Below are 25,999 nucleotides of genomic sequence, written 5' to 3' on the forward strand. Positions count from 1 at the left end.
CGGAATAGATTAACTTAATTAAGAGAATTTGGTACGTACTATCAGTATAGATACTATTCTCATTTATTGTCAGTCACGTCAACATCATTATAACGTAGTTGGTAAAGCAAAATATACAATGTGAACGACCAAATTATGTACTATAAATATTGTCGTTTCTTATCAATAGAAGAGATCACGCTCGAGAAAAGAGACTTTTTACTTATAGTTCACTTTGGCTCGTTACGTATCGCTAGCTTCACATTTTTAAAACGTGTTTGGGAGAGGTTTTCATATTCTTATAAGAAATGTTTCGTTATTCTCTCCAACCGATATGAGATCTCACAATCCACCCCTAACTTTGATACAATTTTTAATAACTCAAGCCCACCGCTAACAGATATTATCCACTTTGATCCGTTATGTATCGTTGTCAGCCTCACAATCTTAAAATGCATCGGGAGAGGATTCCACACCCTAAAACGACTTGATAGTAAAAAAAAAAAAAAGTACAAAAATTAAATGTTGAGAAAATTGAGGTCCAAAATAAAAAATTCCAAAAGTTGAAGTACTAAAATGTAAAATGGATAAAAGCTTACCAAAATTATATTTAAATCTCCAAATTAAAGTTAATTAAACCCTATTATTATAAAAAATTAGTTTCTTTACAACTATTTATTAATCATAATTAAGATATTAATTGAATAATTAGTTATGTTATGATTAGACGGTTTCAGATGTTTATCGAGCCAGCTCAAATTTTAAATATCTTTAATGATTATATAAAAATAAATAAATATATTTAAAATTTGAATTTAAATTAAGTAACTATATAATACAAAAAAAATTTATAAATACGGTAGTAGGTGAGAGGAGGAGATAAATACGAAGGAATTTTTATAATGAATTATTGTCAAAGTGATAAATATTGAGAGGAAAAAAACAAATAATTATAAATTATGGTCCATTTATGATATGGGACTCTTACCGGATACCAACTAATCTCGAGCAGTGAAGATTTTATTATATTTGATCCACGTATGTATCTTAGTTGGTTTAGCCACGGGGTCGCTCCACTCGTATTTATGATTATGTATGTGTCTAGAGTAGCGAGGCGAGTGGTCTATCATGGCTAACCCATATATGTATCTTAGTTGGTTTAGGCACGGGGTCACTCCTCTCGTGTTTATGATGGGTCACTATGATGGGCTCAAAGGGTCGTCAACGAAGCTTCAATAGCAAAGAGTCTTTTATGGCTGACCTATATGTGTCAACGTTGGCTTGACATGGAACTAGCTGGTTGCACACTTAAATCAGTGAAACTTGGATATATGACTTTTATGATTCAGGATATGTGAGATCTCATACCGGTTGGAGAGAGGAACGAAGCATTGATTATAAGGGTGTGAAAATCTCTCCATGGCATACGTGTTTTAAAACATTGAGAGAAAGCTCGGGAAGGAAAGTCCAAAGAAGACAATATCTACTAGCGGTGGGGTTGGGCTATTACAAATGGTATTAGAGGCAGACATCGAGCAGTGTGCTAGCGAGGACGCTGGGGTCCCAAGGAAGGTGGATTGTGAGATCCCACATCGGTTGGAGAGCGGAACAAAATATTATTTTAAAAAGCATACAAATCACTCTTACCAAACACAAAAATATTATAATTTATTTGAAGTAGAAAAAATCAAATACTTTTGCTTATTTTTTAATTAAAAAAAATGTAGGATTAATTTATTTTAGTTTTAGATCATATTATTTTAATACTATAATCTTACGCCTCAAATTTTATATTTATTATTTCTATTAAAGATTATTAAATGTTATTTCTATAAGCGACACGGTAACAAATATTGACTTTGACAAGTTATTTATAAGATGATATATTTTATTTTAATATTATAAAATTTATTAAATTAAATTGACTTTAAATTATTTAAATTTGGTTGAAAACTATTAAACATAAAAAGCATAATTCCTCTATCTCAATTTCAGCTTCGACCTACTCTTCTGCTGATGTCGTAACCAACACATCCTACGAACGGTGGTGCGAGACCGACTCCTCCTTTGTAGTGAGTTTCATGAGTAATTGTAAATTGGACCCGAGTAATTCACTCGGATAGTTGTTGAACCATACCACATAGTTCCAGCAACAACAAAAACTGCAAAAAAAGATAGCACCAATACTACTCGTAAGGACGGTTTCAATATTTTCCATACGTAATCCTTTGTATAGAGGTTGGGGCGGACAAACACTAAGATGAAATAGGTCCGCTAATATGCCCAATGTACTTGCTGCAATATGACGAGAGACTATTCCGCCTAAAACAAAAGGATCAAACCCTTCGACACCCCACGAAGAATTTACAACTTATACCCTTCTAGTTGATCCAAGGATCGGATACCCATATTCCCAAACGATACATATACTAATCGAGCCACGTAAGTTATTTACTTTTATAGCTATTTATGGAAAAAAAAAAAAAAAAACTCTGTAATTTTTCTTGAACTATCGAGTTAATCACGTAACTCTCTTATATATTTTTACCGACATGCATACAACAATGACACTTGAAGAAGTCGTAGAAGTCCAATTATTAGAACATACGCTTAAAAATTAATATATTTATTAGTCGTTATTTTATTATAAATAACCTTAATAGAATAATAAAAAGGACCACGCATTAAAAGTTAGGTAGAACTTATCATTTAATTATATATAAATTTTTTGTATTAGTTTTTATTTAAAAATATATATATATTAAGCAATTAAGGGATTTGGTAAAATATTTAAATTTAAGAGTTTACTTGTAATATATCTTAATTTAATCACTTTGAAAAATAAAATTAATAAAAAAATTGATAACTTATTTTTAAGGAAAAAAAAAACGTTTTAAATAAAAAAATTAATTTGGTTGCTTATATCACTTTTTTTTTTTTTAATTTCCATACCTACTCCAAGTATTTCTTTTTAAAATAGTTTTAAATTTAGTTTAAAAAAAATTAATTTATTTAAAAATTATTGAATAAACAATATTAAACACATTTTTTAATTATATATTATTTTTTTATATTTGATTTCATTACTATTTTTTATTTGTTGTCCAACTACTCTTAAAAATAATTTTTAACTGGAAATAATTTTTCGAAATATATATTGAAATTAAATTACAAATTTTAATCAAATATTCGAGTTAAAAATTTTACCGCTTGAACGTGTAGGTTGGATCTAAAAAATGTTCTAACTCAACCCACGAACACATTATAGTCTCAAATTTGTCTAAACATTGGTAAGCTCGAGTTTAGATTGATCGATGTGGAAGATTTAAACGCTTCTTAATCGATTGTATATACTTAAAACGTTCACATTGGTCGAGCATGATTTAATATTTAATTAATAAATGGTTTAACAAATAAATATTTTAATTTTCAATATAAAAATTCGAATTATCCATGCATTGACTTCTTTTTTGGGGAATTTAAGAATTAATGACACGGAAACTAACGAAATTTCTAATTATTTGACTTCAATTATTAGGAATATTTCGATTTGTTCTGAGATTTTTATTTAATATTTATATTTTTTTAGGAATATAATTTTTTAAGCAAAGTGAATAAAAAAAATGGCCTCATTTTCATCGTGAAAACTAAAAAACACTCTTAAATTAATAAATAATATTTTTTTTCTAAACCGAACATCGGAACTCTGACCTTTTAATTAAAGGTATAATAGTTGCTCGTGTTGATTATTTTTATTGTAAATATTATTATAAATATTAGTTAACATCGTCTTCTTAACGATCTCTCAGTACCCATTGAATATGGTGCCGTGTCTAATTATTTCTACATCGTTTTGCTTCCCATTGTATACCCCTTGTCTGCTTTGGCCCGTTACATATTTTTGTCACGAGTCTATTAGGGAAAGATTTCACACTCTTATGTATGTTTCGTTCCCCTCTCCAATCGAGCTGAGATCTCACAATCCACCCCCTTGGAGACTCAATGTCCTCCTTAGCACAACTTTTTGTGTCTGACTCTGATATCATTTGTAACAGTTCAAACTCACTGCTAACTGATCTTGTTCGTTTTGGCCCGTTACGTGTTGTTGTCAGCTTCACGATTTTAAAATGTGTCTACGAAAGAAAGGTTCCTGAAATGTTTTATTATCTTCTCTAATCGATGTGGGATCTCACAACTATGCTCTCTCGAATCTAATTGTGGTTCAATTATTCTTGTCACACGGTATCGAATAAATAAAATTACTGTACTTTTTTTATTCAATAATTTACAAGATACCGAGGATGGTAATTATTTCAAATAACAAGAAATAATATTCTCTTTAAAAAAAGACAACGGTTCAGATTCGATGAAGATCAAATCGGACGGACGAAACAGAATAATTTCGAAATTAAAAACAAATTCACTCTAACGGTCATTTCCCAGGCAGGAGCCTCCAAGACCACGCGCGTCAAATTTAGCGCTTTCGCGTGTACTGCACACACACGACATATATTATTGTACAATCTATTATTCTATCCCACTATCTTACTTAGCCTCCTTTTAAGGATTTTTTTAAAGAATGACGTGGCACGCTACATAATAATAATAATAACAAAATACAATATTTATATTAAAATATTTTAAATAATTATATGGATATTACTGTCTGCCTTCGAGGGCTTTGGGGCCAACGTCCTCGCTCGCACTCATTCCATTTTCCAAGAGATGTGAGACCCCCATCAAATCTACTCCCTTCATCGGCCGGTATCTAGCTCTGATACCATTTGTAACGATCCAGATCCACCGCTAGCATACATTGTTCTCTTTAGGCTTTCCCTCAAAGCTTTAGCAACGGTTTTCACATTCTTATAAGGGTATTTTGTTCTCCTCCCAACCAATGTGGGACATCATGTATTTTTTTATAAATTTTATTTTATTTTTATATTATTTTATTTCTACAATATTTATTTCATATTATATTACTTTTTACAATCATATATTATATTTTATATATTTAAAAACACAATATTCTAGAAAATCAACAATAAATAGTAAATCAACAAATAAATAAATAATATACCGCATTTATCATACGTATGTTTTTAAAAAAACAATACAATAAATAGAAAATGACTCGTACTTAATACTAATATATTTTAATTATCATTAATAAAAGAAATTTGATTAAAACGAACCGTTTATAACAGATGTAACTTAGCAATCAATTGATTGAGCTCGTGTTCGTGTAACTATTTAAAAATAATTTAGAATAATAAATATTTCAAATGACCATTTTAAAATGGAAAAAAATGAAATGAGGGCTTTTTAGTCACCTCCTATGTTATTTAGACTAAGATGTATCAACTAAAATTCCAATAATACCACCTACAAAATCTTATATTATATTTGATTATGAGATATTGCTAATAAATTATTTGCGTTCATAAATAGCTTACAATAATGACAATATTACTAGTAGATATTGTCTGTTTTGGCCCGTTACGTATCGCTATCAGCCTTACAGTTTTAAAACGTGTCTACTAGGGAGCGATTTTCACACTCTTATAAAGAATGTTTCGTTTCCTTCTCCAATCGATGTGGGATCTCACAATCCACACCTCTCGGGGCCTCAATGTCCACGCATGCAGACCGTACGGTGATTAGATATAATACCATTTGTAACAACCCAAACCCACCGCTAACCGATATTGTCCGCTTTTACCTGTTATGTATCGCTCACGGTTTAAAACGCGTTTAGTAGGAAGAGATTTTCACGCCCTTATAAGGAATATTTCATTCCCCACTCCAACCGAGGTAAAATCTCACAATCCACCCCCTAGGAGCCAGCATTCTGGCTAGCACACCGCCCCGTGTTTGCTCTAATACTATTTGTAACAGCTCAAACCCACCGCTAGTAGATATTATTCGCTTTGACCTGTTACGTATCGTCGTCAGTCTCACGATTTTAAAACGCGTTTACTAGAGAGAAGTTTCCACACTTTTATAAGAAATGTTTCGATTCCCTCTCCACCCAATGTGAGATCTCACACATAACATCATAAGAAAGTGAACAACAATAAACAATATGTGTGTCATGTTAATGAGATCGGTCGTATTCATACCTACGTATGGGAAATTGAAAATAAATAAATAAATAATTGAACAAATTTTGAAAATGGAAAAAATATATATAATCCAATGAATCTAACTAATTAATATGAACATGTGTTACAAATGGGACATTAATTAAAGTAATTTAAATTTTTTATGTCATAAAAAACTTTGTTTTTTCCTTTCTTTTGTTTATTTATTTTTATAAATAATTCGAGGTTACTATACAAATGATAGAGCGTGTGGACCTAGCAATAATTCGAGGTTACTTTGCGTTGTTTAAACGAGCAATAAACATTTAATTTTAATCTCGAGTCTTTACCGGATATCAGCAACGAATTTCTCATACATCTCGAGGCGCCTATAAATAAAAATACTCTTAAGGCATCGGGGTCAAGGTATGATTAACCGAAGAAAACCCTGGCTAATCAACGTGGTCTGCTTGACGAACGTCAACGACGGAGACATTGTAAATTGGTCCGCAAGCATCGCAATCAATCTTCCGTCCTACTACAGGTACTGCGACAACCTTTACCAAGTTCGATTTTTTGTTGACCACCAGATTTGCGGTGAGATAAATGATATTCTCGTAATCCAATGAATTATCATCATTTTGTTATGGAGATCAGATCTTGGTCTGGATCCGGTGGTTCGCAGAAGATATGACCTTACTTGTTCGGTTTTGACTCATTATTTTGATTACCATGTCTGCGATGAGCCCTGATTCTATTCCTATTAGTTCAAGTGCAAACTCTGTGAAACTCGAGTCAGATAGATTCACTCTTACCACCTTTCGGTATTGCCTTCCTTTAAGGGTTTTGCACTAAAAAAAACTAATTTGATTCTTCCGTTCGTTAGTGTACATCTGAGATATTTAAAGGTCTCGGGATCATGTTATAAGAGTTACATTGAAAATATTAGTAAAACTATTCAGATATAAGAAGACGGAAAAAAAAAAAAAAGTAAATAAAAAAACATGATCATAAATTTCTTTGCAATTTAACGTCAGAAGAGACTAACAATATATTTTTTGTGGTGTCTCTTGCCCAGGATCCGAACTAAGATTTAGAATGGTCCCGACATTCTCTTGTATCCGTGAATTATGACCACGTTACTTTGAATACTGTCCATATTTCAAGCTAAATACATATAACTTTGGAGCTCTTACGATCGAGCCGCTGAAAAGAAAGGTACGCTTTATTGGTATCGGTGATAACTATTATTTTTTTAAGGATCACGGGCGCCATTAATGGAAGTTTAAGAAAGATCTCGTGATTAGTCATTAATTTATAATAACTCATTCATAATATTCAAATTTTCAAATATTCAAATTTTCAAATTTCAAATTGGTTTTAAAGAATTAATCAAGTGGGTATGTTTTATATATATATTATAATCTTACTTGTATTTATATATGGATTGTCAATGAAATCATATCGATATATGACAATAGTTTATTCGTACCTAAATTCTAGAGAATCATTTGTGTACACATTCATTGATACGAGATTCCTATTGATATCATGACTAGTCGAACAATATTTTAGTCAACGATTATTTTCTTAACAAATAATGCACGTTTGTAAGTCATTTTTTTAGTTTAAAAAATGTGAGAGTAAAAACTCGAACATCGAGACATGGAAGACATATGTATAATGTGTACCGTTCAAAATCAATTGAGATTTAAGATTGTATTAATGTGCATTTTATAAATCATAATCTAAGATCTCACATCGGCTGGAGAGTAGAACGAACATTCTTTATCAGGCTGTGGAAACCTCTTCATAACAAACGATGTTTGAAAGCTGTGAGGCTGATGACGATACGTAATGGACCAAAACGGACAATATCTGTAAGTAGTGGACTTGACCTTAAGTTGTTACGTATAATTTCTTGATGTGTTCGTGGGTTGAATTGGGCCCGAATGAATCATTTTTTAAACGCAATTAAATTGTTCGGGTTATAAATTTTTGAAAGCGAAAAATTCTTAAATTTTTTAATTGGACCCGAATGAATCAATCAAATTTTAATATTTAAAAATTCTTAAATTTCAAACCGCGTCACTTCAAAAGAAACATTGGTTTAAATATTGTGTTAATTGGTAATTAGTCAAACTAATTATAGTCCAAATAGCCTCATTTTGAATTTTTAGTCATTTTCATCTGATCCTCATGTTCACCGAGCTAATTTAACTAGGATTTAAGACAAACATACAGTCGTTAGGCTCACAGTTTTAAAACATGTCTGTTAAGGAGAGTTTTTCACGCAATCCATCCTCCCTGAGGCTAGCGTCTTTGATGGCACACCGCTGTGTGTCTGGCTCTGTTACCATTTGTAACAACCCTAACTCACTGCTAATAAATATTGTTTGCTATAGCCCGTTACGTATCCCCGTCGACCCTAGTTCCCCTCTCCAACAATCCACCCTTCTTGGGGTTAGCGTTCTTGATGACACATTGTTCGATGTCTAACCCTAGTACCATTTGTAACACCCCAAACTCACCTCTAACAAATATAAAATATTAAAAATTAATAAAGTAATCTTAATTGAAACCATTAATCCTTAATTATTATATCATTTAATTAATAGGATTTCTTAAAGATTTGGTTAATCATAATTAATTAAATTACTCATCCCCTCACGTGCGTGGTTTGTCTTTTTCTTTTTATCTTTCCAATTAAAAATGAAAATAAAAATTTTATTTTCTATTATTTTGAAATTGGTCGGGTCGTTGAGCTCAAAAAAATAAGACCGAGAGTAAAATTCGAGCTTTAATGACTGTAAATGAGGTTCGACAAGATCAATGATTAACTAAGATTAATTTTTTATAAAAAAATCATTAAACGTGTCGTAAAAACCATCTTCTCTCTTCAAATTCATTTTTTTTTTCATTCAACCCGACTCTCCCTTTCAATTCACTCTCTCTCACTCTCCCATGACGATCGTCAATTTATGCTGACCGCACAGCCTTGCGTCTCGTAGCTACAGTCATTCATCGTTGGATTGTTGTTTGGTCACATTCGTGTGTTTTACATTGTCGACACCTCGAGCTATTTCTAAATTCTCTTTGATTTTTATTAGCGTTTAACTGTTTGTTGGAAATCAGTCGTCCCAAGGTACCAATCTCGACTAATTAAATTTGGGACCAATCTTGACTAATTAAATTATGTTTGATGAATTAATAATGCTTTAAAAAATATAAATTAATAAATTATTTGAATGTACCTAAATAATCAACTTATTTTAAAAGTCATTTAAAGTTAATTATTAATGAATATAATAACATAAGGTGAGATGGTCCTCAATGTAACACATATATAGTATTAATTTAAATTATTGTTTGATTTTTTTAATAATATATGGGCGGTCAAAAAATACATATTTTATGTCAGTGGAACAATATTAAAACTCAAATTACGATATTCATTCATAAATTTTAGTGTCTAATAAATACTTGAACTTCAAAAAAATATCTTAAATAGATATTTAAAATTTTAATTTTATATGTCTAATAAGACCCGGACCTAAAAATTTATTAGACATTTTAAATGTTCAAAGAGACACAAAATTGAAAATTTATGTCTAGTTCAGTAATTTCACATAGTTTCTCGGTAAAGAATTTCATTTTTTTTTTTCCTAAGAAAATATTTAATTTTCATCAAAATTTTAAAAACAAAAATAAATAATTTTTTTTTATTATTTTATAACAAAAGTAATATTTAAAAATAAAATGGTTATGACATTTTTTAAGTTAATTAAAATTTAAAAGAAAAAATAATTTGTAAGATGGCTCAAATATTAGCTCTTTGTCGAAAAATACAAATAATAAGACAAAATATATGAGATATTTATGGGTAATAATTAAGAGTTATTTTAATAAGTAAGAATAATTAAAAGCTCATGTCATTATTAAATACGGATATATCTTAACTAATTAAATTATATTTAAATTTGTTAAATGTTATGATGTAATTTAAATTAATAAATTTAGATTTGATGGGTAACCATTTTATTTTGTATGATTAAAAAATTATATATTTAATACTTAATTTTTGTTTTTTTTACAAAAAAAAAAAATAATGTGATGAATTTTAGAGGAATAAAAGTTAAATATAGCAAATTAGAGAATTGAACAAATCATTCAGAGAAAAAAAAACTAAATTAATAAAAATATTTTTTAATTAATTAAACTTTAAAAATAAAAAATAAAAACGGTTAATATTTATTTTAAAAATATTTAATTTTAAAAAAATGTTTCACTTTTCAAAAATTTCATTAATATTCTTGAATTTTTTTAAAAAAATTAAAATATATTTAAATTTTTTTTTAGAAATTTCAAAAATAATTTGAACTTAAAAATAACATAAATAAAAAAGATAATTTGAAGTGTCCATAGATGATTTCCATCCAAATATTCACAACAAAAAAATTGTTCATATGTATTTTTTAAACCTAAAATTAAAATTAATAAAAAAAATTAAAATTTAAAGGTATTTTTGAAATATTTAAATTAAGTATTTGTATACTTTTTCAAAAGTTTAAGTTATATGAGTGTTTTTTTTTTCGAGAAAATTCAAAATTTATGGACTATGAAGTGACAAGCACGGACTAACTCCGTACTAAACTTGCAGTAGAGACAAGCACTATTGTAGCTAACGTGATATGTATTCTGCTTAAATAAAAATAATAATAATTTAAATAAGAAAAAGAAAGGAAAATGCTAATTAAAAAAAAGGAAATAGTCAAAATTTGAAACATTCAAACATTTGATTGAAATATAATAATAAAACCATGGATTCAATTAACCTATTTGTTTATTAAAAAAAAAAAAATAAAGCAAACGACCTTCTTTTCAAGTAATAAATAAAATAAAATAAAATAAAAATAAAAATAAAGCAAACGACCGTTGAATCGCCGTCAAAGATTCCGTTTGGATGCACTGCACCGGCGGCGACGGGATCTCCTCAAATTCCTCATTAATTTTGCAAATTTTTTTGGTCAATATTAATTTTTTAATTTACCTGAAATAATATTATATTAAAATATTATTTGAAATAAATTTAAAATATAATAATAAATAAATAAATAAACTTTAATTAGGATCAAAATGCGAAAGTTTTATTTTATTAACACCGTAAATTTTTTATTTAATAAATAACAAAAATTAAATAATAATAATAACAAAAATTGACATGTAAATAATCTATAAGTCTTAACATTTTTTGAGTTTTTCATTTACAACTGGTATTTCTTTAAAATAATTTAATAGGTCAAAGGTATTTTTCAAAATTTTTAAACAATATTTTTAATGTTTTTTATTTAAATGGAATGGTAAGAGTTTTTTTTTTTTTTAATATTTTTATTTTTAAGTTTACGAGTATTATTGAAATAAATCTTCTATTTTAAGGATATTTTCTATAATTTAATGAAATTTTGGTTAATAATTCTAAACAATTTTTTTTTGTTTAATTTTTAAGGTTGTTTTAATATTGAAATTTTTTATATTTTATTTTGGTAGGAGTGTAATTCAATTAATTTAAAATTCGTACATTTATTCTTTATTAAAAAGTCAAAATTTTGAATTATTTTTTATCTCACCTGTTATTAATTTAAAAAGGTTAAAATTAATTTAAAATCGTAGGTAAATTTTTTTGTTCCTTTTTTTTTCTTAATTTTTTAAAAATATTAATTGAAAGTATCAATTTATCATTTTTTTTTCTCATAATAAATTTATAAAATTTTATTTTTTTATTTAAAGAAATTTTAGCAAAAAAAAATACAAAAAGTAGTAAATATATAATTAGCATGGTTGATGTTTTTCCTCATAAAAACCCAGAAACTATGATTATAAAATAAAAAAATAGATTAAAAAAAATTATTACTAAATAATTACATTTTATTCTATTGCCTTTTATGAGAAGAAATAAATAATAAATAAATAAATAAAACACGAGATGAAAATTAGTCTATATGACTTGGTCTTAATTTAACAATAATTAAGATATTTATACGACTTAAAATGTACATAATTTTATTTATATTAAAATTAATATAAAGTCCGAATATTAAAGGTTTAAGTTTAGAAAGAAAAGCTTTCACAAGAGAAAATAAATTATTTTTAAAAAAATATCTGGATTTAAATATTTAAATCATGTGCTATTATAATAAAATTTATTTATTTTATTGTAGATTCTCTTTATTTTATTATTATTATTTTTTTACAACTCTGTTAGATACCAGTCTTATTGATAAAATAAATAAATGTTTTTATTTTTTTTATTCCACTTGTAATTTGTTATTTATGTCTAATAAGAATTTTGAACTTTTATTTATTAGATATAAATTCGAATTTCATGTAATAAAATCCTAATTTTTTTTTTTTTTTTTTGTTATAATTGCACTTTAACGACAGCGGACTTGCGATTGTGGGTTTGAACCGTTACAAATGGTATTATAGCCAGATACTGGGCGATGTGCCAGCGAGGAAGCTGAACCTGGAAGGAGTGGACATGAAGCAATGTGTCCACAAGGATGCTAGCCCCGAAGGGGTGAATTGGGGGTCCCACATCTATTGGAGAAGGGAATGAGTGTCAACGAAGACGCTGGACCCCGAAAGGGGTGGATTGTGAGATCCCACATCGATTGTGGAGGAGAACTAAACATTCTTTTTATAAGGGTGGTGGAAACCTCTTCCGAGTAGATGCATTTAAAAAAGCTCAAAAGGTTAGATGCATTTTAAAAACTTTAAAGAATAAGCTCAAAAGTAGAGCACAAAGAGGATTGATAACTTTGAAGAAAAGGCTCAAAAGATAGAGGGAAAGAGAATAATATCGACTAACAATGATATCAGAGCCATACATTGCGATATACCAGCAAGAGCCAAAGAGGATAATATCCGCTAACAATGGGCCTAGATTGTTACAAATGATATCGGAGCCAGACATTGCGATATACCAGCAAGAGGCTGAACCCCAAAGGGAGTAAACACGAGGCGGTGTGCTAGGAAGGACACTGGTCTCACAGGGACGAGTGCGAAGAAAACACTTAATGGTTAGAGATTTATTGTTTTGTGGGCTCCTTCTTGCTCTGCTCTGCGCTATTGTTTCCTTGTGTAGCCCAATTTTTCTGTTTCACTTCAAATGGGCTTTTGATCTCCAATTTCATCATCAAATTTAATATCACGCAGGTTTTTTTTTCTTCCTCCTACGAATTTCTCCTGAAATTTATGAGTTGTGGTACTGAGCTAAGTGCCGATTGAACCATGAATTTCATATCTCATCATCTTCTTCTCCTCTCCATTACAACCCTTTTCTTGTTTCTCTCAATTTCTGCAGCCGAAGAAGATCCATTATCTTCCTCTTCAATCGTATCAAGATTCCAACGATACCTTCAGATCAACACCGTTCAGCCCAATCCCCAATACTATGAAGCAGCCGATTTCATCATTTCTCAAGCCAAATCGCTCTCCCTTGAATACCACACCGTCGAATTCGTCGTGGGCAAGCCTCTCGTCCTCCTCAAATGGCCTGGTTCGAACCCTAATCTTCCTTCGATCCTTCTCAATTCGCATACCGATGTTGTTCCATTCGAGCATCACAAATGGACGCACCCTCCTCTTGGAGCTCATATCGATTCCCATGGAAATATCTATGCCAGAGGGTCTCAGGATATGAAGTGCGTGGGGATGCAATACCTCGAGGCTATTCGGCGTTTGAAGGCTTCTGGGTTTGAGCCTGTGCGGTCTGTTTACTTATCTTTTGTTCCAGATGAAGAAATTGGTGGCCATGGTGGTGCTGAGAAGTTCGCTGAATCTGATGAGTTCAAGAAGTTGAATGTCGCCATTGTTCTTGACGAAGGTTCTGAGTGAACCCCTTTTGCTGATTTTCTGATTGAATTTATCCTTGTTCTTCAAATGTTTAGACTAATGGAGTTCATAAATCATTAGGATTGCCTTCTCCGAGTGAGAATTATAGGGCGTTTTATGGGGAGAGGAGCCCTTGGTGGTTGGTGATCAAGGCAGTGGGAGCGCCTGGCCATGGAGCTAAGCTTTATGATAATGCTGCCTTGGAGAATCTGTTCAAAAGTATTGAGAGTGTGAGAAGGTTCAGAGCTTCTCAGTTTGATTTGTTGAAGGCTGGTTTGAAGGCTGAAGGAGAGGTGGTCTCTGTCAACATGGTGTCCTTAAAAGCTGGGACTCCATCTCCTACTGTGAGTTTATCTTTGAAACTTGTTTGTTCTTGAATGCTTGAAGTTGTAATTCCTTTGATCAATTGATCCAAACTGGTATACTGTCTATAGTGAAATGAAATTAGAAAGGGTTTCTGTTAGATCCCACGTTAGTTGGAGAGGAGGACAAAATATTCTTTATAAGGAAAAGTCCAAAGATGACAATATTTACCGGCTGTGGACTTGGGCTGTTACAAATAGTATCAAAGCCAGACTTTAGGTGATGTGCCAGCGAGATGGCTAACCCCAAAGGGGGTGAACACGAGGCGGTGTGCCAGCAAGGATGCTAGGCCCCAAAGGGGGGTGGATTAGGGGGTCCCACGTTGATTGGAAAAGGGAATGAGAGTCAGCGAGGACGCTGGCCCCAAAGGGGTATGGAATATGAGATCCCACATTGGTTAGGGAGGAGAACGGTATGAGGGTGTGGAAACCTCTCCCTAGCATACACGTCTTAAAAACCTTGAAGAGAAAGCCCAAAGAAGACTATCTACTAGCGGTGGGCTTGGACTATTATAGTGTCTTTTACTTTTTCACTCTTGATGAAACCAACCAAGATGTATGTCATCCGACCCAACCTCAGACTCTTTCTTCGTGACCTATTTGATCCTCTAGCTGCTGGAATTTAGGTGGTATCCCAAGATCGAATTCCTCCCGAGAACACACGAAAAAAAGATATGAACTGGGTATTTGTTTGAGTTACATATGGAACTTCAAAAACTATGGTTTAAACAGTTGAGATAGCAGAAAATTGGGTTATGATATCAATCAAGAACGTGTGACTTGAATTCTTGATGAAAACTACTCTTTTTGTTGAAATTCTGTGTCATATGGTACAATGAAGATGATTAGCTCTGTTGCTAATATAACTTGATGGCTACTCTGTTATCTACCAGGGCTTTGTTATGAATCTGCAACCATCCGAAGCTGAGGCTGGTTTCGACGTTCGCCTCCCACCGACTGCAGATCCAGAGTCTCTCGAGAGACGAATCGCAGAGGAATGGGCACCAGTTTCTCGTAACATGACATTTGAGGTATCAATCTTTTTGAGTCTTTAGAAGCATGGGATACATTCTCAACGTGTTGATTTTCTAAAAGATTCAAGACATAAATAATGAGATGAACAAATGCACTCAGAGTATATCTAAATTAGTTTGTCTATGATTGAAATGATGAAATATGCTACAAGTTGAAACCAGAGTAGAACGTGTCGAACGAGTGTCGTAGTGATAAATGTCTAATAGATGGCATATACAGTCATGTTACTCGAACTAAAGTGCCCGTGCTTAAAGTTTCGAGCCCGGATACTGATATAATAACTCATAAAGACTTTACTGATTGTTGAATTCCAGAATTAGATCTCTTTTATGATGTAAATTTTTCCTCTCGTATCTTTCCCGGTGCTTGATTGTTTCAGTTTAAGCAAAAGGAGTCTATTTACGACAAGTTCGGGAAACCAGCTCTCACCGCTATCGACAGTTCAAACCCGTGGTGGAATCTTCTTGAAGAAGCTGTGAGAAATGCTAATGGGAAACTTGGAAACCCAGAAATCTTTCCCGCTTCAACCGATGCCCGGTACTTTCGAAATCAAGGTCTCCCTGCTATCGGCTTCTCTCCAATGGCGAACACTCCTAGTCTTCTTCATGACCATAATGAGGTGAGAATTCTTATCTATTTCTCAAAGATGGGTGAATCTGGTTGTATGATTTAGTGCTGCATTCCTGTGTTCTTCTGTTTATGTTAGATATAGCACAAAATTTGTCTGTAGTTTGCATTGGCTAACCCTTCAACCGATGTCGAAAACTCGAAAACTCGAAATCTCGATTGATCATATTCATTTTGAACATTTGTGTGAGATCTCACATCGGTTGGAGAGAGAAACAAAACATTCCTTATAAGGGTGTGGAAACTTCTCCCTAGCAGACGCGTTTTAGAACCTCGAGGGGAAGCCCAAAGAGGACAATATCTGTTAGCGGTGGGCTTGGGCTATTACAAATGTTATTTGAGCCAAACACCAGGCGATGTGCCAGTGAAGACATTAGGCCACCCCAGACAATGGGCCCCTAAGGGGGTGGATTGTGAGGTTCCACGTCCGTTTGAGAGGGAATCGAAATATTCTTTATAAGGGTGTGGAAACCTTTTCCTAGCAAACTTGAGGGGAAGTCCAGAAAGAAAAGCCAAAAAGAACAATATCTGCTAACGGTGGCTTTGGGTTGTTACAATATGCCTAGTATTGAACTGAAAATGAGCAGTTAAGAACTCGAGAAGCAATTGTAATTGCTTTACATGCTACATTACGATCTCCACCTAAACTGCTCTCTCTGTTCGTCCACCTCCTTTCTGTGCCGAGATAGGCTGTTCTTCTAGCTGACATCAACTGCATTGTCATCTAAACAATATGTTCATCTGTTTCAGTTTCTGAACCAAGCTGAGTATTTGAAAGGAATCGAGGTGTACGAGTCAATAATCAAGTCTTATGCTTCTTACGTCGGTCGCGACAACTTCAAAGATGAGTTATAAGATAAGCAGCAAAACAGTGTCTGTCAATCCATCGAGCATTCATTGACATCGTTCGGATTTGCTGTGTGTCGATCTGGAAGGAAAGGATCCATTTCTGTTTCATAAATAAGGTCCATTCATGTAGTTTCAAAAGAAGCAGAATTTGTGCTTTACTTGAATTATGAACAGTACTCATCACTTTTGTTAAGATCTTTGATTCTTTTTGGATTTCATAGGTGGAAAAGTTCTTTCAGAATTGGATTCTGATGGGCTGGTGGTCATTAAAAACTAAATATATATGGTAGTTCAATCTAGTTATGTTCATGGGTTCGGTTGAGTCGGCTGAGAACATTTTTTACACTAAACCTAATTATTCCGACAGTAAAAGTTTTCAATTTTTTTTTTTTTTTTGGTTCGAGTAATTTGTTCACATTTTTGTACATATTAGTAAAACATTTATTTATTTATTTTCAAATTGTTATACAATTTCAAATAATTAAAATTATCTAAGATAAACAATAAAAAAATAGTTATAAAACTGAATAAAGTTTTAACTCAGTTTTTTTTAGGAAAGTACATAAATTAACATCTTACCTGTTGATTGGAGCAGTCCTTAGGAAGGCATCAGATTCCAAACCCACAAAGCATGATTATCAGAAACTCCAACGCCTAATGATTTTGATTGGAATTGAAGTAAGCAGACAGTAATGGAGTCGTCCAGGAGACGACGTTTCTTTCAGGCATTTCGTCGAACAGATTCGGGGCTTCATCGAATTTCACAGTACTGATGAAGATGATGCTTTTCCTATTCCTATCCGACACATGGACGAACGAATCTGCGTCGCCTGATTCTCACTCAATCTCCATCTCAAACAAAATTCCTTCCATTCATCAAAAAGGGAAACGAAATCCAAGAAAAACCTAGAAGCGGCAACCGCAATAGTTGGTCCGGAATCCGATTGGGAGGCATCGTGGGAGAGGGCGTGGGTTTTGGAAGGAAATGATTTGGAACATAAAATCGTTGGTTGATAGGTTGAAGGTGGGAGTGAAGGAGGCAGTGGAATCCGCCATTGAAGAACGATTAACCAACACCAAAGACATGCAGAGACGAGAAAGCGTCGTCGCAGAGCGGGAAACTACATGGAAGGACCAGCTTTACCGGCGAGAGGTACCATCATCTCTCACTCAGTCTTTATATAAAACATTTTTTTATTAAATTCAAATTTTTTTAAAATAAATTAGTTTTAAATTTTATGTTCGTACATCCTAAACCAAAACTAAATTTATACCCTAATTCATGAATTTGTTGGGTTCGACCGTCGTTGGTCTTCCCACGATCAAGACAATTGGCTAAATCCCGTGAAACCATTTCATAGAAGTTCATTGATATCTTCTTTTAATAAAGCAACTCGACTTCGATTCTTGAATAATCCACATCACTTCTGCTTCTATTGTAACAAAAGATTCCCTTTTTAGGTGGATTATGTGGAAAAGGCCCGTATCAATAATTATGATTTTACGTATGGACAATTCCTCAATATCTTGTTCATTCGCAACAAAATATTTTCTTTGTGCGGCGGTAAAAAAAAACATGCTTTTTTGGAGAGAGATACTATTTCACCTTCGTGTCTCCCTCATTCAACCGAAGTATTCACAAATTGATTCAAAACCTTCTTGTTTGTTCGTAGCAATCGCAATCAGTTCTTATTTACTCATTCTACCCTTTGAAAATTTACAATTTTAATTTTTTCCACAACATACTAATATTGTCTCACCCACTATTATCTCCCCATTCGACAAAAGTAATCACAAATTGATTCAAAACCTCCTTGTTGTAGGGCCTCAAATTTGCTTGTAACACTCCAATCTTCATTTAAAATTTCAATTTCTTTTTACTTCAAGAATTCGATGCAAACTATAACCTCGTTGTCAATAGAATCTTTTACCTTGACCATTCAAAGAATTGAACTACCAGATTTTAAGATGATAATTGGTATCTTATTCCAATAAGTTATGAACGAACGAAGAACAAAATAAAACTAAAAATGGTATTTAATCCGGGTAGAAGAAGATTGTACTATGATGTTTTTGTTTGTGTTCATTCAGGCTGAGATTGAACGACAAGAGTTACAGTTGAGATTGGAAAGGGAGGCCTTTGAAAAAGAAAAAGGATTGCGTAATGGAGGAACTGCATCCATCCAAAATAACCAAGATGGAGCTCTTGATATCACTGTTGATGGTGAGAGATACCGATGCCTTAGATATTCCAAGCCTAAGTAATGAACTCCTCCCAATCCAACAGGATTTACTTTCCTTCAATTCCCACTTTCTTTCTAAAAATTGTACTTTTCATCTTCCAAATACTCCAAGAATATAAAACATTCCCAACGTGAAGGTAAAGAGATCAAACATTCAACTTGTAATTAAAGGTTACTAAAACGTTTCGAACCAGTTGAGCTATGATCAAGTAGCTATTCTCAAACTTGCAATAAGTCTTGATAATTCTTAACCGAGCAACTTGGTAAAACTTATGATATATTTTGCTTTCTACCTACATTTTTAAATCCCAAGAACTCTAAATCCTACAAATCAGAATGCTAAAAGCACACAGAGAATCGAGGTTGAATCTAGCATTGGTAACGAATGCTATTTCGTATACGCCAGTCATCTGTTATCTAACTTGTACTTAGAATCCATAATTTCTCATGGAATCAATGGAAACATATAATGAGGCAAAAAGAGCAGGAGACAGTACCCCATATACACTGATATATAATGAACATCTGATGTTTGGGTTACCATTCACAAAGTTGTCGCTACTTTTGCAGCTTCCCAATTGAGTGTAGATAGACCGCAACCGATACGACACTGTAAATGCAAAACAACCAAAGGTTTAATGTACATTAACAAGGACAATGAGAGATTTAAGAGAATGCTATGCAGCTATAAATCAGGAATAACTTACGTTGATCCAAGGAAAAAGGCGAGGGAGAGATGAAAGCCAAACAGAAAAACAGAAACCACTGCGGTGAGAAGCATTGCCACTGAAGTGGAATAAACCTGCGCCAAGTTGCAAAGTTAAAATCTTAATAGGAGCGTTATTTGGGATGTAAAAATAATCTATATGCAAGCTCGAAAACTTATGTTGTCGACATCGAATTGTTGAACTCGGTCAACGTGTTTGAGTACATGCCAAGATTGGTGCTAGATCAACAAAGAATCAATTCAAGCACAAGAGAGGGACTCATCCAACATCCCAACTAAGACCATAATCTCCATCAAGGAATCCCAGCCCCACCAAATGATAAGATAGAGCTATCAGCATATCTTTTTGGTGCTCAAAAGAACTAAATTCTTAAGAACGCCTTGCAATATTTTAATTTTTATGTTATGCTTTCGTATTGTTTAATATAGACTTGCATTGAGAAATCGCGATAAATGCCAGAAGAATCAAAATACATCATTTAATTTGAAACAATAATTGCAAGAGATATCATCATATGCATAAGTTAAGTAATTCTGTAAGTCAAAACTATAAATAAACTCCAATTAATTAAAGACTTGCAGTAGGCAATACCTTCACAATGTTATCTGCATACTTCAATACCATAGATACAGCAATGCCACTGGAAAAACAAATGCTGTCAGCATATATTCTAAACATGAACAAATTAAGAAAATAAACCTTGGTGCTAATTTTTGTACTATAACACCACACTGCTGCACGAACTCAGGAGACTTAATTGACCGAATAATGAAGACTTCTATAAACTCATCCTAAGATCCACTATCGATGCTAATAAACTCTTAGAAAGCTCGTTTAATACCTGAGGGCATGATTCAGAATCATGAGAACTGTAATAAACGAGTAACCATGAAAGAATCCCCTGAGAAAATAACACAATTGAAAATATTACTGTCGGGTAGACAACAAAATTTAAAAATTTCTAGGTATGAATTAATTCAAAAAATCTAATGTCCTTAAAATCATGGAGAGGAAGATAGAGAGAGAAAACAATCATCAAAAGGGCAGAATTACTTGTTCGCGATTGCATCAAAATCTTGAATCAGCATGGCAATAGCATTGAACGCCATCCCAAACACATATAACCAGAAGTTTTGTACATTTACATTCCTTGAAGGGCGTTTCTTAATTATAGCCTGCAAAAAAAAAAAAAAAAGGTTACATTCCTTGAAGGACAATCACATTCCTGGAACTTTCTTATAGCTTTCTTCAAGGTGTCTTAGGAAAGCTAAAAGGCGACATGAAGTCAACCCAGGTTTCTCTATTAGTAGCCAGATGAAACATTTGAACAGAAAGCTCTTAAACATAATGACAGTTCTTTGTACAGGAAAAAAAACATAGTAAAGGTCTTTCAATTAAAGAAATGGTGACAGTATTGAAATTGCACATATATAATTCACCTCAGTGTACACTCCAGCGAATCCACTCAAGAGTGCCATGATCTATACAAGATTCAACCACCACCAAAAATAATAAGTACTTGAGGAATTACTCTTCACACAAGACACATACACACACACTCTTATGGCATTACAGATTTGGAACTCACTATAGCCATCAGCCAACCTTGAAAAGGTGTCTGAAGAACATGATCTGAGCTGCAAAGAAAATATGAATATATAATGCATTCAATAATAATCACAACATATGACTAGGGACCAGTATCTATTAATTGATAAATACAGATATCATCTATGGTTCCTGCTCATAATAAACAAAGCAATTGAGGAAGCAACTGAGCGTCTAAAAGACTCGGTTCCTGGAGAAATTTAATGGCCTTTCTGCTTGCCAGAAGCACTCTAAAAATACAACAAAAGGAAGAGATCCAAACACTTGTATAACTCATAAATGAACAATATAACAGCTGTAAAAAATTCTTACTTCGAATTTAGCTGTGCAGTGGTGCAGCCAGCACATAGAAGAACAAACGCCGCCCACTGGATCTCACTTAACCTGAAATATGGTTCCTGTTAAAACATAATCCAAACAAATATTCCTCAATGACTACAATTCAAGCTATGATGAAGTTTAGACTTTATGGGCTTTTCCAGCGGTCATTTCATTTCCCATTCAGCTTAAAATGTAAGTTCTCTTAATAATCAGTCATAGAGCCTGAATTAGCTCATCATTCATCAGCCTATTCATTCATGGACGGAGCATTGCGATTGAGAAGAAGAGGAAATGAAAAATAAATGCATTCCCCAGTTCATGCTTCTTCTTACAAGTAATTCTGTTTCGTTCACTGTATAAGCACACTAGCAATAGCAAGTTCTAAGCTCAACCATTATATAAATATTTTTTACATCTAAAAGAATTTAATTCAAGCTAAGGGGACTTACTTTTTCTTAAGTATGATTCTGTACAAAATACCCGTGCTGATGATATTGAAATTTTTCAATATCTGATAACCCGGCGCATCCACATAAGCAAAAATGTAATACTGCCACATGAGGAAAAAAAGTTAATACACTTGCATGAATAAGAACATGGACATGGTACCGGAGGAAAGCTTTAAAAAGGGCAAAGACAAACCTGGAGCAAATTCTTGACGAGATAAAGGGCCGCAGGAATAGGATAGACAATAACCTCATCATAAGTTGTGCTCAACCTAGTCAAATTTGAAGGACATGTGAGAAAAAAAATTAAGAGTGCTAACTATTTCACTTTGCTAAATAGTACCAATAAAGCACGTTGGCCAAGAACAGTAATACAAGCGATATGATTGATCATAGCAATCCCAACAGAGATCTAATTTGAGATCAATCAAATTCAAAATCATTCCACCACCACTCTAACTAAAATTTCTGTCTAGCTAAGAATATAATCCACCAAACCACGAAGTAAAAGAATACTGAGCATAAGCACGAGGTCCTAATAGAGCTGTTGCATAACGATTAGTTCTAATAACTAAAATATAGTAAGTTTGAATTGTTTTGCATTTTCCTCATCTACACAGTTCATTCTTATAACTGACAGTTTGATTTTTGTCCAATATTTTCTAATTTGAAACAAAAATAATCAACTATTCTGTGACAAAATACATCAAAGTAAGAAAAAAAATTTGCATCAGCTTGCAACATTACTTGTTATCTTCAGTCACACCTTCACTTCTCCAGATTCGACTCAAAGCAGCAAGCGATAATACACACTTCAAAGTCTCCACCTATTACCAAATGATATTATTTATATAGATGCCATAACCACCAATTTGGTAAAGAAATAACGGAGGTACGTATAACTTCTAACTGCTGATCATATATTCGAAATCAGAGTTTGATTTACTCACCATGAAATTTGCAGTTGTAACACTGTATTCATATTTGCCTGCTCTCTTGGACCACACAATGAGTATTGCTTGTGAACTAGTAAGAACTGTTAATGCAAGCGTAACTATGGACCTAAAATCATTTAGAAAAGGAAATCAATTCGAATCTGACCCAAAGGCAAACAAATGATGTTCATTGAAATATATGATGTTTGCTCATATTTCATAATCTTACTTCTGCTGCCACTTTGATCTATCCAAAGGATTTCCTCCCAATTTCGCCATATTGCTCGCTGCAATTTTCGCACATGAACATTAAGACAACGAGAAGCGTAAACTAAAAGCAAAATATGACGACGGAGACTATCAATCCAACAAAGATAGATTACCCAAAAAGAGCCGCACGATAACATACCGCCTGAAATTGCTTTCCCACCGCGCAAGCTCTCTAAGTCATCTGCCACAGCAACACCAGCCCCGCTGTCATCTCCATTGCCATCTTTATCCTACGATTACATTCATACCACACACTTCAAAAAACGAAATGTAGTTCGAGTTTAACGATTCATCAAACGCATCTATCACATTTCAATTTTCAAATAATAACTCCTACTTCAGCTACCACTAAGCAAGCCAGCAAGTGAGCATTAACGAGATAACAAAAGCCATGAATTGCATCGGAGGATGAACGAAGGTACAAAATAAACAATAATGACAAAAAAATTTTAGGAAACATTACGAAATACCGATCTCGTAATGAGATTAGAACTCATACAGAAGAGATTCAGCAAAAATGACGATGAAAACTGACAGAAAACGAAGGTAAAACAAAACATACCTGATCTTTGATCCTTCTGTACTCCATTTAGCGCATGAACAAACTTAGATCTGGGAGGCCAACACGCAGAATTCAAAGTTTCCAATCTCTTGCACAAATATTTCGCAGAGCAGATAGTTGTGCATAATCAAGAATTACTCTACCAATAGCTTCGAGTTCCAGATCTGAATTTTCGATTCCGAAGCTCTCGTGAATTGGGCCTCTATTACATAAATTGGGCCGGCAGCTGGATCATATGTTAGTGATAACTCATTTTAATTTAAGTTAAAATAAATAAAAAAATAAAACTTTTAAAACAAATTTTACTTCTTTTTTTTTTATTCCGACTTAATCAACATTTTTTAAAATTCACAATTTGACAAGACATAAATTTAAAATTTATTAATTTTTTTAAAAAAATTAGTAGATTAGAAATATATTCAACCTAAAATAAAAAAAAAATTAATCTAAATTTTAGACATAAATTAAATAAATTTATTAGACAAAATATATTAATCTTTTATTTTTCAAAAGATACCCTCTAATTAAGTTGTATCTTTTAATTTAATATTTTAAAATAAATAAATAAATATTTTATATACTAACATTTTTATTTTTATATACTAACGTTTTTATTTCTAAATATTGGGTTAGATTTTTCTCAGTTTGAATTTATTTTAATTTTGAGGAAACAAAAAATTTGATTCGGTGCTCCATCAACTCGAAAAGGTTACAGTTCAACCCTATTTTTTAGAAAATCAAAAATATTTTAATCATTTATAATTGATTTTAATACCAAAAAATAGAGAGATGAGTTTGGAGTAAAAGAATCAAATTCATAATTTTAATTAAAATAGAAAAAATTATTATTGTTATTTAATATATTTAAAAAAAATATTTAACGAATCTAAAATTTATTAAAATTATATGGGCTAAAATTGATATTTAAAAGAATTATTTTAATTCTAATAAAATTAAGAAAGTGAAAGGTATAAATAGAAGGGCCCACGATAATCATCCCACGACCCAACCCGCACCGCGTAGCGAATAAAACAGCCTGGGATCCAACTGTTAACACGCCAACGCTTCATCATTTTCACCCCCTTCACACTCTCCTTCTCCATTTCCCCCTGGTTCCCCTCCACCATCGCCGCCGTCTCCGCCGCCCTCACATCACCATGTCCTCCGTCGTCCACACCTTCCAGAAGACTCGCAGCTTCCTCCCGACTCGGCCTCTCTCCGACGCCCTCCCGGTCTCTCACACCGACTCCGGTGCCGACCAAACACTCCGCCGTCGTCTCTCCTCTCTCTCTCTCCGAATCCAGCCAATCTCCTCCCCTGCAACCGCCTGGGCGATCCGCAAGTCCAAATCCATGTCCTCGATCGGAGATCTCGCTGAAAGCTCCGTCCGTAAGTGGTGGGACTGGGGCTGGGCCTGGATTCTCTCTCGCAAACCTATCTTCGCTATGGATCTGGAGATGAACGAAGAGGAATCCAAAATCCTTGGATCTCAAAACAGAGGAAGCTGGAGACACGTCTTCTTCAAGTTCAGATCCGAAATCAGAAAACTCATTGGCTCCGATGTTGGCCTCCCCCAAACCTGCAACTACCAATTCTTCAAATTCTCCAATAACCTCAACAATGGCGGAATCAAAACCTAACAAATCAATCACAACCACGATTATTCTTTCTTTACCGTCTTCCTCGCTTGATTCGTAATCAAATTGCATTGTTAAATTCTTTTCGTTTTTGGTGAGTTCCTGCCAGTGATGATCTATTAGGGCTCAATGGTTGAGATTTGCGGCATTGCTGTGGATCCAAGCGAAACAGGTATAATAGAATTGAAATAGGTAGGGATATGATTGTCATTATTTAGATTATTTTGTTACTTTTATTCGCGATAATTGTTTTTTTTTTTATTTATTGTATTTTACTCATCATTTTTTTGTTCTACGGAAAATGTAAAAATATTATATCGTTGTTGTTATTATAATCTTTAATATTGTATTTACCAATATCATTATAGAAAAAATTAAAATCAAAATCATGTTTTTTTTTTTTTTTTTTTTTGTAATATTT

General features: G+C 32.8%; 3 protein-coding genes across 4 annotated transcripts; 2 read left to right on the forward strand and 1 right to left on the reverse strand.

The window, feature by feature from the left end:
- The first annotated feature begins 13,293 nt into the window (after nt 1–13,293).
- LOC111469806 (aminoacylase-1) lies at nt 13,294–17,043 on the forward strand. The gene is made up of 5 exons (XM_023115241.1): nt 13,294–13,947; nt 14,037–14,299; nt 15,211–15,348; nt 15,732–15,971; nt 16,730–17,043. The coding sequence occupies exons 1-5, from the start codon at nt 13,353–13,355 to the stop codon at nt 16,832–16,834; spliced, it is 1,341 nt and encodes a 446-aa protein (XP_022971009.1). The 5' UTR covers nt 13,294–13,352; the 3' UTR covers nt 16,835–17,043.
- A 673-nt stretch (nt 17,044–17,716) lies between these two features.
- On the forward strand, nt 17,717–19,295 carry LOC111469900. The gene is made up of 2 exons (XM_023115367.1): nt 17,717–17,981; nt 18,920–19,295. Exons 1-2 carry the CDS (start codon nt 17,814–17,816, stop codon nt 19,091–19,093), a joined length of 342 nt encoding a protein of 113 aa, XP_022971135.1. The 5' UTR covers nt 17,717–17,813; the 3' UTR covers nt 19,094–19,295.
- Nucleotides 19,296–19,428: 133 nt separating this feature from the next.
- Nucleotides 19,429–24,113, reverse strand: LOC111469832 (CMP-sialic acid transporter 4). Of its 2 annotated transcripts, XM_023115273.1 has the most exons (15): nt 23,942–24,113; nt 23,519–23,609; nt 23,339–23,396; nt 23,125–23,236; nt 22,922–23,001; nt 22,371–22,446; nt 22,178–22,278; nt 21,720–21,791; nt 21,388–21,436; nt 21,239–21,280; nt 20,853–20,974; nt 20,641–20,700; nt 20,391–20,439; nt 19,779–19,873; nt 19,429–19,681 (listed from the first exon to the last, which is right to left on the reverse strand). In XM_023115273.1, the coding sequence occupies exons 1-15, from the start codon at nt 23,966–23,968 to the stop codon at nt 19,630–19,632; spliced, it is 1,086 nt and encodes a 361-aa protein (XP_022971041.1). In that variant the 5' UTR covers nt 23,969–24,113; the 3' UTR covers nt 19,429–19,629. The 2 variants fall into 2 exon arrangements, with proteins under 2 accessions (XP_022971041.1, XP_022971042.1); XM_023115274.1 differs by lacking the exon at nt 23,942–24,113 and having other exon boundaries at nt 23,493–23,609.
- Between the last annotated feature and the right edge of the window lie 1,886 nt (nt 24,114–25,999).

Source organism: Cucurbita maxima, unplaced genomic scaffold, assembly GCF_002738345.1.
Source record: "Cucurbita maxima cultivar Rimu unplaced genomic scaffold, Cmax_1.0 Cma_Scf00041, whole genome shotgun sequence".
In the NCBI taxonomy this organism is placed as follows: Eukaryota; Viridiplantae; Streptophyta; class Magnoliopsida; order Cucurbitales; family Cucurbitaceae; genus Cucurbita; species Cucurbita maxima.